Source organism: Eptesicus fuscus, chromosome 8 (assembly GCF_027574615.1).
Source record: "Eptesicus fuscus isolate TK198812 chromosome 8, DD_ASM_mEF_20220401, whole genome shotgun sequence".
Lineage (NCBI taxonomy): Eukaryota > Metazoa > Chordata > Mammalia > Chiroptera > Vespertilionidae > Eptesicus > Eptesicus fuscus.
The window spans coordinates 45,637,704-45,650,466 of NC_072480.1; the positions used below are offsets into that span (position 1 = coordinate 45,637,704).

At 36.0% G+C, this 12,763-nt stretch overlaps 1 protein-coding gene across 6 annotated transcripts in view; it reads right to left on the reverse strand.

Moving 5' to 3' along the window:
- MYCBP2 (MYC binding protein 2) overlaps positions 1-12,763 on the reverse strand; it is a 310,827-nt gene that overhangs the window by 111,868 nt on the left and 186,196 nt on the right. For 4 of the 6 annotated variants that reach the window (XM_054719873.1, XM_054719874.1, XM_054719872.1 and 1 more), the window contains 4 exons: positions 11,805-11,857; positions 9,572-9,744; positions 7,139-7,283; positions 3,194-3,409 (listed from right to left, as the gene is read on the reverse strand). In XM_054719873.1, the coding sequence (XP_054575848.1) occupies positions 3,194-3,409; positions 7,139-7,283; positions 9,572-9,744; positions 11,805-11,857 (587 nt within the window). The remainder of the gene's footprint in view (positions 1-3,193; positions 3,410-7,138; positions 7,284-9,571; positions 9,745-11,804; positions 11,858-12,763) is intronic. The other 2 variants (XM_054719875.1, XM_054719871.1) reach the window with 1 other exon arrangement.

Consider the following 12,763-nt stretch of genomic DNA (forward strand, 5'->3'; position numbering starts at 1 on the left):
ATGTCCCATAGATTTGGGGTTGTTGTGTGCTCATTATCATTTGCTTTCAGGTAACTTTTTATTTCTTTATTGGTAACCCATTCATTGTTTAATGACATGCTATTTAGCCTCCATGTGTTTGAATGTTTTTGAGGTTATTTGTTTTATTGTAGTTGATTTCTGGTTTCATAATATTGTGATCCGAGAACATGCTTGAGATGATTTCAATCTTCTTGAATTTGTTAAGACTTATTTTTTTTTCCAGAATGTTCCATGTGCACTTGAGAAGAATGTATATTCCGCTGCTTTGGGATTAAATGTTCTATAAATATCAATTAACTTCATTGGATCTAGTGTATCGTTTAAGGTTGCTGTTGCTTTCTTTAACCACCATGTGCTCAAATCCCTTCTCTCACTATTCATGTGTTGAATTAGCTGGCAATATTCAATGTTGAATCAATCTAATAATTATAATTCCCATGTTCATATGACTCACACTGCACTATAGATCTTCAATTTCAACTGATTCTTCAAGGATGACTGAAAAATCTTTCAAATCAGTTCTTGTTAATTCTCCACAATGACTATTTCATTTTTTCCCTTTGTTTCAAATTCTTGACCCTAAGATTCATCACTTCCCTCCCCAACCTAAAAAAACAATTATTATTATAAGTAATTAGAGGTCTGGTGCATGAAATTTGTGCACGGGTGTGTGTGTGTGTGTGTGTGTGTGTGTGTGTCCCTCAACCCAGCCTGCACTGCACCCTCTCCAATCTGGGACCCCTCAAGGGATGTCTGACTGCCCGTTTAGGCCCGATCCTACCAGGAGTTTTTTGTTTATTGCTTTTTTAAATTGGCTTACTCAGAGAAGTAACACCTGACATAGAAATACAAAGGATTGTAGGAAAACATCATACAACTATATGCCTACCAGGATCGGGCCTAAATGGGCAGTCAGACATCTCTCTCACAATCCAGGACTGCTGGCTCCCAACTGCTCACCTGCCTGCCTTCCTGATTGCCCCTAACCCTTCTCCCTGCCTGCTTGATCAACCTCCTAACCACTCCCCTGCCAGCCTGATTGCCCCTAACTGCCCTCCCATGCAGGCCTGGTCCCCCCTAACTGCCCTCCCCTGCAGGTCTGGTCCCTCCCAAATGCCCTCCCCTGCTGGCCATCTTGTGGTGGCCATCTTTTGTCCACATGGGGGCAGCCATCTTGTGTGTTGGAGTGATGGTCAATTTGCATATTACTCTTTTATTAGATAGGATTGTAAATTACTGCACAACCTACAGATTTACTAGCATCTGTATTAATTCTATTTCCTGGTTGAAGAAAATAGGCAATATTCCTTCTATTTAAGGCTAATCTCTCCACCTAAACTCTATTTTTTTTACCTCTCTCAGACTATATCTTCATGGTTTCCCTCGTTTCAATTTTCTCATCAGTATTAAAACATGTCTTTCTATATTCAATCCCAGTCTCAAAAGTTTTCATTCAGTCCTGTTTCCTGTTCCTTTTTATAACCAGACATCTTAAAAAATTATACTCATTTTGCCTTTAGCTATTTTCACTTCCTCTTCATCAATCCACTATGCCTGTAAAACTGCTCCTGCCAAGAACATTGATGAACTCACTGTTGCTAGGTCCTTTTCAAAACTTCACTCCTGCAGGATAATCCTTAAACTGTTCTTTCTTGACTTTCAAAACATGCCATAAGGCAGTTAGGGGCAGGTAGGAAAATTAAATGTGGACCAGACTCCTAGCCGTAGAAAGTTACTTAACCTCTCCATGCTTCAGTTTCCACATATGTAAAATGGGAATAAAAACAGAATCTATAGAGTTGTTGTGAGGGGTAAATGAATTACCATATGTAAAGTGATGGTAAAAGTGGCAATAGTAATTGCTGGTACTAGTTTAACCCTTTGCACTCACTTGCTTTTTTCTCGATTCCTTTATTCTAATGTTAACCATGTCGAGTCACACTCAACATCCGAGTGCAAAAGGTTAAGTCTCACCTCCTTGGCTGGTATTTTTATCAATGTTGGTGTGCGCTTTTTTCTTTTCCTTTTCTTCTTTTTCTTATCTATCTTGTAAATCAATATTTCTCAAAGTTTAGGTTTTAAACTTGAAACACTTTGCATATTATTTTTAACAAATTCTTGAACCTCTCTCTAGATTTAATGGCTTTAAATCTTTGGATGAATGAAAGATCTTTTTCTTTTAAATAGGTGCTCCAGATTATTCTGATATAGATAAAAGTTTGTCTTCTTAAACTATTTATTCATTTATATGATGTAAACAAAAATTTGAGAATCACTGTACTGGTGTTTCTCAGGATCCTGTCCTAGAACTTCTCTTTTCAGTCATGAAAGTAGATATCTATCTTCATGAGCAGTTCAAGTGCTGACTATCCTCAAATTCTGTTCTTGTGGTCAGACTGTGATCATTCTAGGTTTGTAATCCAACTTCCTTTTATATATATTTTCATATGGTTACTTTAGAGATATCTAACACTCATCACATCCCAAACTATTATCTTCCGCAACCAAAAGATGCCTCTCCTAGATTATCAATTTCACTGCTGAAACTCAAAATGTTAACTTAATTTTTTATTTCCTATCTCTTTTTCTTTACTCCAACCCCTCCGCTAAGTCCCATTGAGCCTAAACATCTCTGGAATCTATTTTGACAACTCTGTAGTCCAAGGGATCAGCATATCTCAAAATACTAAATCAAGAGTCTCCTAAAGAGACTTAAACTAAACCATAACTCTTGATCATCTACTCAATCACATCCTCCATAATCCACCATCCTATCTAATAAAGAGGGGATATGCTAATTGACCCTCACGCTATCACAAAGATGGTGGCACCCACAGCCAATAAGGAGGGAATATGCTAATTGATGCCCCACCCTCAAAGATGGCAACACTCAGTCCCCTTAGCCCCATCGGGGTGGCAGGCACACAGCAAGGCCGGGCCCACCCCAAGGCGGGCCTGGCTGCTCCATGCGCCTGCCTCTGGAGTCTTCCAAAAACAAATGAAAACCCTCTTTGAAGAAAAATAACACCATTCGAAACAATATGTTATAAGTTTACAACTACCAACAGCTCTATAGTCCTATAATTTTATGTCTGAATTTGAATGACTGAAATGTTTGCTAAGTGAATAATCGGTAAGAAATAAAACTTTTCTGGTAAGTAAAATAAATTACCTTCATCATTGTTATGGCAATATATCGGGCCTCCTTCACTATCATTGGTTCATATGAAACATCTAGCTTTGGTGATGCCAATCCACCAAAAGTCTTGTCAGTATTAGAAGGTACAGCTGTTATGGCAGGACTGCCAGGAATCCTTTGAGGTTTCTTTACTTGCTCTTGTTGTGAAGATGTTTTTTTCTGAGAAACAGGAACAGCTTTCACTTCCACCTAACCATGATATTATAAAAAAATATATATTATATTATATCATTGTCTGTGACATATGAAAAGAAGCAATTTATAATTATGGACTCATAGTTCTATAAATATGCTATCATTGCTCCATCTTGGGCATTCCTGTCAAAGGCTTATTCAACTGCCAGATGAGATGCAGAGTTCAAAACACTGATTATAAGGATGCTGAATGAATTTAGTGAAAGAGTATATGAATTAAGTGAGAACTTCAAGGAAGAGATAAGAAACATAACAATGAAGATAAAAACCATAAAAATGAGCCACCCAGAAATTAAGACTGCAATAATTAAAATGAAGAATACATTACAGAGAATCAACAGTATAGAGGATGAAGCAGAGGACTGAATCAGTGGTTTGGAAGGTAGCAAAAAACACCCAACCAGATCAGTATTTGAACTGACATAATGCCCTAAAAGTATAAAAAATCCATCTCATATTAAAACAGAAGTTTAAATATATATAGTATACTTCTTAAACTCATATATACATGGCCACCATTAAAAGCTTTAAACTTTTTAAAAAAGAAAAGCTTCATATTTCAAAATATTTGATTTTAAATTATAGCCACTTTTTATATATGCTATTTTGATTTAATCTTGTTTTAAACAACTATATTCACCCTACCTAAATTAACATTAGAAGTGTATTTGTCCATTAACCTTGAAGTAAACCACTGAACACTTTTACACACTAAGTATTAAGGATATTATAGAATGACTAGAGGCCCAGTGCATGATTGAATCATGCACATGTAGGGTCCCCTACACGCTTTCGCTTTTCATGGTGGAGCTGGGTGCCTCGGTGGTGCACCAGGCCTTTCAGAAGCCTCCAGCTCAGCAGAGGCTTCTGAAGGGCCTGGTGCCAGAGCAGACAGGCACCCAGCTCCCACACTTTTGATGGTCCGCGGCCGCTGAGGGGGGCTACCCTACTGTTGAGAGGCGCAGGGGGGGGGACTCCCGCCCCCTGCGCCTCTCAACGGCCACTGAGGGGGGCTGCCGTGGACACCTGGCTACCCTGCCGTTGAGAGGCGCAGCTGGGTGTCCGCGGCAGGCCCCCTCAGCGGCCTCTCAACAGCAGGGTAGCCCCCCTCAGTGGCAGCGGATCCGTGCCTCTCAATGGCCGGATAGGCCACCCCGAGTCCCGCCCCCCAGCCTCCCGCCGCCCAATCGTGGGCGTAGCGGAGTTATGGTAATTTACATGTTACTCTATTATTGCATAGGATAACTATTCTGCTTTCTTTTACAAACTGTGCTTTCTTTAAAGAATTTTTGTTATTCTTTATTTCCTATGTGACTTTTTTGTTCACTAAATAACAAAGAGTTGCTACTTAAAAAAGCATTTCAGATCTCACTGAAATATTAGCTGCAAACAAATTTTTATGTTTTAAATAACTGGCTATTATTATGTAAATATCCTTCAATAATTTTGGTAAGTCTAAAATGTTCCTAAAACTTCATGTGCTGCAAAAACTAAAAGCGTATTTTTCAGCTAATATGACAACATATTAATAAATTAAACATCAAAAGGTATGCAAATCACTTTTCCTAAATAATATTTACAGAAATTTCCTAGATATGGCTTCCAAATTAGAGATAAATCTGGTATGGATTTTGAATATAATGAGTGAGAAGTTTAGTGTAAAGGAGGACAGAGTAGGAGAAAAAAAAAAGGGGAGTCCAGAAAGATACATAGATCATGTGGGCAAAAAAAATAAACCAAAAAGGAAGAAAACAAAAGATAAAAGCATAAAGTCTGACTTTGAAATGTAAGATATAAACAACCCAGATATCAAAATGGGGTAAAATACAATAAAAGGTGCAAAGGAGGAAACATAAAAAAATACAACTAAAGAAATACTATATGCATAACAATATGAACATTAAAATGCTATGCTGACCTGAAAAATGGTTATTAAAATGTAGTCACACGAATAAGGAACTTACTGTGGGCTCAAAGACTGGATTTCAACAACTCACTATGTACACTTAGGTGAGAAATTCATCAGTGAATAATACATTCTACCCACAATATATTAATGTGTATTGTATTTTGATAAAAATTCTTTCCTCAAGCGTCTTTTTTGTGTGTCTATGTCACTATCTGGATTATTTTTTTCTCTTTGCAATTATTTTCCTTATAATTTTCTTTTTCCATTCCATAGAGTAATTCATAGTGGCCATGAAATCATTTTGATGGGGCATAACCTTTCATAAAATAATCAAATAGAAAATAAGCATAGTGCAACATACTGTGTAAATATGTATTATATATGTTGTATATAAGTAAGAGCATATAATATTCCATCCTATATATGTATGTTTGGGACCTGGTGCAAATCCTTAGGGTGTGCGTCATTGTCAAAACTTTGAAAGCCACTGGTAAAGTCTGATTTTTGTTTAGTATCAGGTTTAAATACTTTTCCATACAGTTTTATTTACTGGTTTTCATACATGTGAACCATATGGCTCTTGTCTTTTTTTACTATGAGTCAGGTGAAAGGTTCCACTGGCATTGTACTTCTTTGTGATATAAATCAAAGAATATACCAAGTAGTTCTAATAGTTCTATTAAAAGTAATATTGAGGTAAAAGTATTATTGAGGTAAAATTAAAAGGTATTTTGTGGACTAATAAACGCTAAACTCCAAACAATCAAATCACTTTGTAATACAGTAACTTTGGGTGAAATGTGGGGGTAGCTGGGGTTTGCCTATACAAATTTTCATTCAATACTGATTTTTCTCAGAAATATAATAAAAGTTTAAAATGATGTATTTACATTAACAGATTATATCACAAAGGACTTAACTTTATACATTACAATATAGTCTAAATGTCTTTATCAATTAATGTATTGGGGAAAAGGTATCCAACGAACTATATTCATCGATACAGCAAATGATTATTTACATTCCTCATTCTTTTACAATCCAAATTCATTTATTTCTAATCTTACCTAATAATAGACAAACATGTACATTGACTGTACCTCTGCTACATCCACAGCCAATCAGGAGTGCATATGCAAATTAACCCAACAAAGATGGCAGGTTAATTTGCATATGCAGGCACGGAGCGACTGGGTGGGTGCTATGCCTGCTATGAGAGTGAGTGAGGGGGGCGGAAGGAGCAACAGGAGCAGTGCTCTGGCCAGGAGTGAAGACTTGGTGACTCCTGCACGGCCCTGGAGCGGGGACTTGCAGGCTCCCGGGCGACCAGGAGCGAAGCCAGGGGAAGGAAGGTCTATTCTTGCATGAATATCATGCAACAGGCCTCTAGTTTATTTAATAAGTATCATTATTATATTTTCAATATTTATTTAATAGCACAGAATGCAGAATGTATTTGAGTTTAAAAATATATATACAAAATTTTACAATGTCTTCTTTTATTGATTAATTAAATCACTATGTATTGAGGGCCTTCCTTCTATATGCTTGGAGCTCTTTATTAGGGACACTTCTTTTATCCTTCCTTTGCATCACGATAGCACCCAGCAAAATGTAAAAAACAAAAAAAAATATAACTTGGAAAATCTGATGCTAATAATATAAATGTCATTTAAACAATTTTTTTTTGCTTCCTCCATTACATATATGTAAAGAAGGTCTCGCAAATGGCTTCTAGACACTTACCATTTCTAAAATTTTATTAGTCACAATCAGTACATAGATGTCCCCTACTTTAATTTTGATATAATTACCTTCATATTGGGAACATGCACCACATCCCCATATTGGTCTTTTGTTTGAACAGTTATGGTGGTAGGCCAACCACAACGAATATCATCCTTATTCAGGATCAACGATGTTTTCTGAGGATCAGCATAGGAATCTGGCTGAAGCCACCTAGCAGTAATAAAAAAACAAGCAAACAAACAAAAAGTATTCATCAATATCTTCAATGATTAATCGGAAATTAAGCCAGCAGTGGCCAGGGACCACTAGTAGCAGCATCACTTGGGAGCCTGTTGAAAGTGTGGCATGTCAGGCCTGCCCCAGACACGCTGAGTCAGAATCTGCATTTAAACAAGATCCCCAGGGGATTTACAGGCACTTTATAGTGTGACCTGCACTGCAAATCTATAATTTCTCTATCAAAAATTTTCCAAATAAGCTGTTTTATTTGGAAATCCTGAAACTACTTTTTCATTACTATATGGCAGCAACTTTCTGGGAAGGGTAAATGCCTTATACCCCCATCTGGGATTTAATCTGAGGCAGATGTGTAATCTTCTGGCATCGGGTACAGATTAGCTGTTCGGCCATCATGGACTAAGGCACAGATGTATGGTTCTTGGCAAAATACAAGCTGGTTCTCCTGTGGCCTCATGGTGGCTTGCCTGGTTAATGACCTTTCTATAGGAAACCTCCTAAGTTACTCTACCCCTGGAGTCTGACTTGGCAACTCCTGTCTCATACATGCAATACTCTGAGACTGCAAAGCAGGCAAGCCCACTGCTGCCATCAACAGGCCATCCAGGACACTGCTTCCAGTGAAGGCCAGAGGAGGAGAGAATCTAAGCCATGGACATCCTGAGCTTCAGAACTGGGGTCTCTCACCTGTCTCCTTGCTTTGCCTTCCCAAGTAGGTTCTTGGTTCTTCCTAAATTTGAGCTACCTTTGGCACCAACTCCTGAGAGCTAGGGTTTATTATCACAGTACTTCTCCTAAATATCCACATCACTAGCTTCAGATTGGCCCTTGTACCTCTTTGAGACAGTGACTAGAGTGGTCTGATTGCTTCCAACACAAAGGGCAACAGCTTCTAGTTCCTGTCTTGATTCTCTAGTTTTAACAATGCCACAAAGATTATAAAAGTTTGAGTTTTCTAAAGCTGCATCAGTCACAATGAGGTTTACAAAGTGATGTTCTCTCTTGACATCTTCTATACCACCAGTTCTAACTTTCTCAAAATACATTCTCTGTTTATGAAACCAAGAGATTGGGTATAGGACTTTCTCCTCCTTGTAAGGTCATTGTCATCTGTCACCTGTTGCCTTGTTAATTGCCTATTGTCACCTTCACATCGTAGGTTCCTCACAGGGATTAAAAATCCATCCAAAAGTTATTGACTTCATCAAATAATGACTAAGTAAATAAGAAGCATGGGCATCTTAGACTGTGATTAACCTGCTGTTAATTGCCACCTGGTCTTACCAAGTACAGAAGTTCCACTATATCCTGGGAAACCTGCCAATGCCCAGTTCCATGGGGATTGCCAGGAGCCAGAGCCTCCTTGCCGGGGCTGACCCACAGACCCTGACCAAGGGATGAATGACTACTCTGACACAAGTTTCTGTGAAAGAGAGAGCTAAGGGGCTGCTTGGCTTGAGAAACCAAACAGCCCCCATTCCCTTGCCTCCTTAGGCTTTTATTATAACAACAGCTTGAACTAAAATTAACTTCTAGTTAATAGCAGGGTAAGTATCCTTGAGAAAACACATATATCTGCAGTGTCCTTTAAGTAAGGACATCTAAAGATGAAACATAAAGATTCCAGTAAAACACCCGGGGACTCAGACTTGTTTGGAAAAGTCAAGGCAGGGTCTGCTGCCTTCCGCAAGGTCCCCCTAGAGGCCCTCGACCTTTCGGAGATTCCTCCTTACAGACTTTCCAACCAAGCCCCATGCTTCTCCACAAAAGTTAAAACCAGAATTAAGTTAGGTTTCCATATTGCAATATATTTTTTCTTTAGCTTAAAAATCAAATGAGAACTCTACAATCTCAAATTATTTGATTTTAACTATAAATTTATAATTCTATTAGGTATAGATTTGAAAAAACTCATTAAAATATAGTGATAAACTTATTATAAATTTAACATTTAGTGAATTATTAAATGTCACTATCCAAAACACAACACTTCTCAATTACACCACATACTTCACATATTTTTAAAATAAAAGTTCATATATGAAACTTTAAGATAATCATCTAAGAACTATCATATATTTAAAAAATATTTTGAAACATTAACTACCATTTTATGTTTCAACAGGTTTAAAACACAAAAATATGACTATTTTAGGCAGCATTTTTACATCCTAATGATTCCCCTTTCATTTCTTTGCAGAAATGAAAACTGAGGCAAGCCCTGAAAGGAAGTAGTAATCGTAGTACTTAAAGTGCAATACCTTGCAAGCCTTCCACCACTTGAGCCTGGAACACAAGCAATAAAATCATCCAGGAAGGACTGTTCATTGCTTTGGATTTGTAGTGGCAAGTTTCCTTCAAGTGCCTCTAATATAGTTGGTGAATGAGAAAGAGCTAACCCCTTTCCAAGAATACCAGAATGGGTTTTGCACACCTGTTGGATAAAAGAGAACATTTATTTTAAAATACAAAACTTTAAATACCTGAATTTTTGAACTTGCTAGGCCTTTTGGGGTAAATCATTTTCTCCCCGTATTCCTTTAGTCTATAAAGTAGACATCTTCCAGGAGAAAAAAATTTGAAAAAATACTTTCAATCTCCTTCCTCAAAAAAGTGACTTATAAGCTCTGCATGTCAGTTGAAACAGTTTTATTTCCTCCTTCCATTCTAGCCCTCTACATATTACATCCCCATTTGTTAGGGACATGGCTCCTTCCTGTAGGCAGCTGTGGAAGTCTCTTTCTTTTTGTCTCCCCATTATTGGCAGCTATTATGTGTAGGTTGTATCTGCTTTCTTGGGTGGGTGGGTACCATGGTCTAGACTTGGCACAAAAAGTGAATGGAAGCTTGACTGTGGTTGCACATAAATTGCATTAGTCTGTCTAAGCCTGACTGAAGTGAAGAAAAAGAGGCAGATAAAACTGAAATTTTAGTTCTCACCTACCTGACAAGCAAGCCTATGTTTTGGAAAGACCTGCTTTCAATGCTGAAAACTCTAGAAATTTTTCAATGACTATACTATAAATTTCAAAACAAAATATTTTTCATAGAAAAGAATTATACTTCCAGTACTATCAAATTTATACAATGTTAACTTTTGCATTCTAAAAGCTATAGCAATTTCAAAAATCATAATTTTGAAATCAAACAGATTTGAGTTTGAATCCTGGCTTTGGACAAGTTACAGCTGTGTGCTTGTGAGCTAACAAGTTACAGACCTTCTTAAATCTGTAAAATTTATAAACTGGTGACCAAATAATATCTCTTTTTTGTGGTCATTATAAAAGTAAAACTAAATAAGACAAATAAAATATACACTGCTTCGCCTAAGAAGTAGAAGTTGTTTAATATGTTAGACTACCACCACAACTACTTACATGCCTAAAAGATGGGCAATTTTGGACATTTTTGTTGTTGTTGTTGAACCACAGCACAATAAAGATCTATTTATATCTGGCCTAAATGACATTTTATAAACCATAATAATCCCTATAATGATGAATAATATATGAACTCTTTGATGGTTCTCCTTAACTAGAATATAAATTAATTTTTATTTTTGTATATTAATAGAAAAGAATTTAACTTCTTTAAAAAAACAATATTTTTTTTTAAACATTGTGAGGACACCATGACTCTCTGTGATTAAAGCATAGTGATCAAGGTTATACCCTTTATCACCAAACTGCCAAAGGTCAAATTCTAGCCCAGTTGCTTATTAGCTGTGTGCTGTCTAAGCAAGTTACTTAAGTTCTCCTTGCTTCAGTTTCCTTCTCTGTCAATGGAGATAAGAGTAATTCATATGACTGTTGAAGGCTAAATGAGTTAAAAATATGCAAAATATTTGAAATAGTACTTGATAAAATTAATATCAAATAAATGTTTGTTTTTATTATTACTGCTGTGATAAATTTATCTCAGGAAATACAACATAACCACTAGTTGTAGGTATTAGAAGACCTAAATGCTAAGCTCTTTTTCCCAATTAGCTGAATTCTTAGGTAAGTCGTATAACTTTCTGAACTTCAGTTATTGTAATTGTAAAATACAAGAGATAATACTGACCTCAAAGTATAACTGTACAAATAAAGATACTGTAAACTTGAGAGTGTTTTGCAGATATTATTTAAATTACCAACACCTCATTTCCCCCTTTTCTAACTGGTTAATAAAACTTTCAGGACCCACTTTACATGCCCAAAGCTCTGCAATGCCTTCTCTGAAACCCTTGGCACTCGGGAGAGCTTCTTTCTCCCAAAGGATTCATGTCTCATTGTGGAATTAACACCCATCATGCGGTAAAGCAAGGGCTCTCATGAGTCACTCCCATCAAGGGGAAAAGTTATAAGTTATTTATCTTTATAACTGCCAATGAATAGAATGAAGTATTTAATGAATGAGTCCTATTTTCAAGAAAAATAGGATTGATCTAAGTGAATATATTGGTTTTAAATTAACGTACAAAATTTATCCATACAATGTTTGGGGCAATACCTGTAATGCAGCCTCTTCAAGAATTTCAAGATCTTCCTCTAATTCATTACCTGCTGTGTAAATAAAAAGTTTTACTAAAATATATCAATACTTAATTTTTCCGTCTTTTGCATTCTTTATACTTTGTTCACAATTCTAAGATCCCAGAATGAAAAGAACTATTATCATTCTGGATAAATCTCAGTGGTTTACATTTTAAATTTTCAGTGTGAATATAAGCTATAATTCTCAAAATAATACTCAAAATGCATCCATTGAGTGATGTATAAAAGATTTATACTATATTTATGCATATAAATTTGTAATTTAGAGTACTTTTTTTTTTACAAAAAAATATAAGGAAACTAATTATTCAGAATCTGAGCGTTTTTATTTTGGTTGGTTTTATTTCTTATAAAAGAGCTATACCTTTAGTAAACAATAGTAACTTGCAGGAAAACAGAGATAGTAATTGCATCCTCTAGTCATTTTCTCTTTTATTGCTTACTATAGAACATATTTTATTTATTTAATTATCTTTGATAGTATATTGTATATATTATTACTACTGAATGTTTAAAGGAAAATATTCAAATTGTATTAAGGTACAGAATAAATAATTCTGCTACTAGCTCCCTCCCAAATAAATAGTATCAAGTTTCTTATGTAATGATCTAGAGATTTTGTTGCAAATAATAAATGTATATATATGTGTCAACTTATATATATATATATATACACATGTGTGTGTGTGTGTATAATAACATATATAAGATAATGTTGGCAAAAATGTGACCCTTTTCTGCAACTTGCTTTTCTCAGTTAATATAATTTGGACATCTTTCTTGATCAGGACATACTTTTTTATTGTTTTTTAACAGCTGCATACATTTCAATGTATGGCTATAACATTATTTATTTAACCAGTTTCCAACGATATGCATTTTGATTAGACATATTATAATCACTAGTACTGTTAC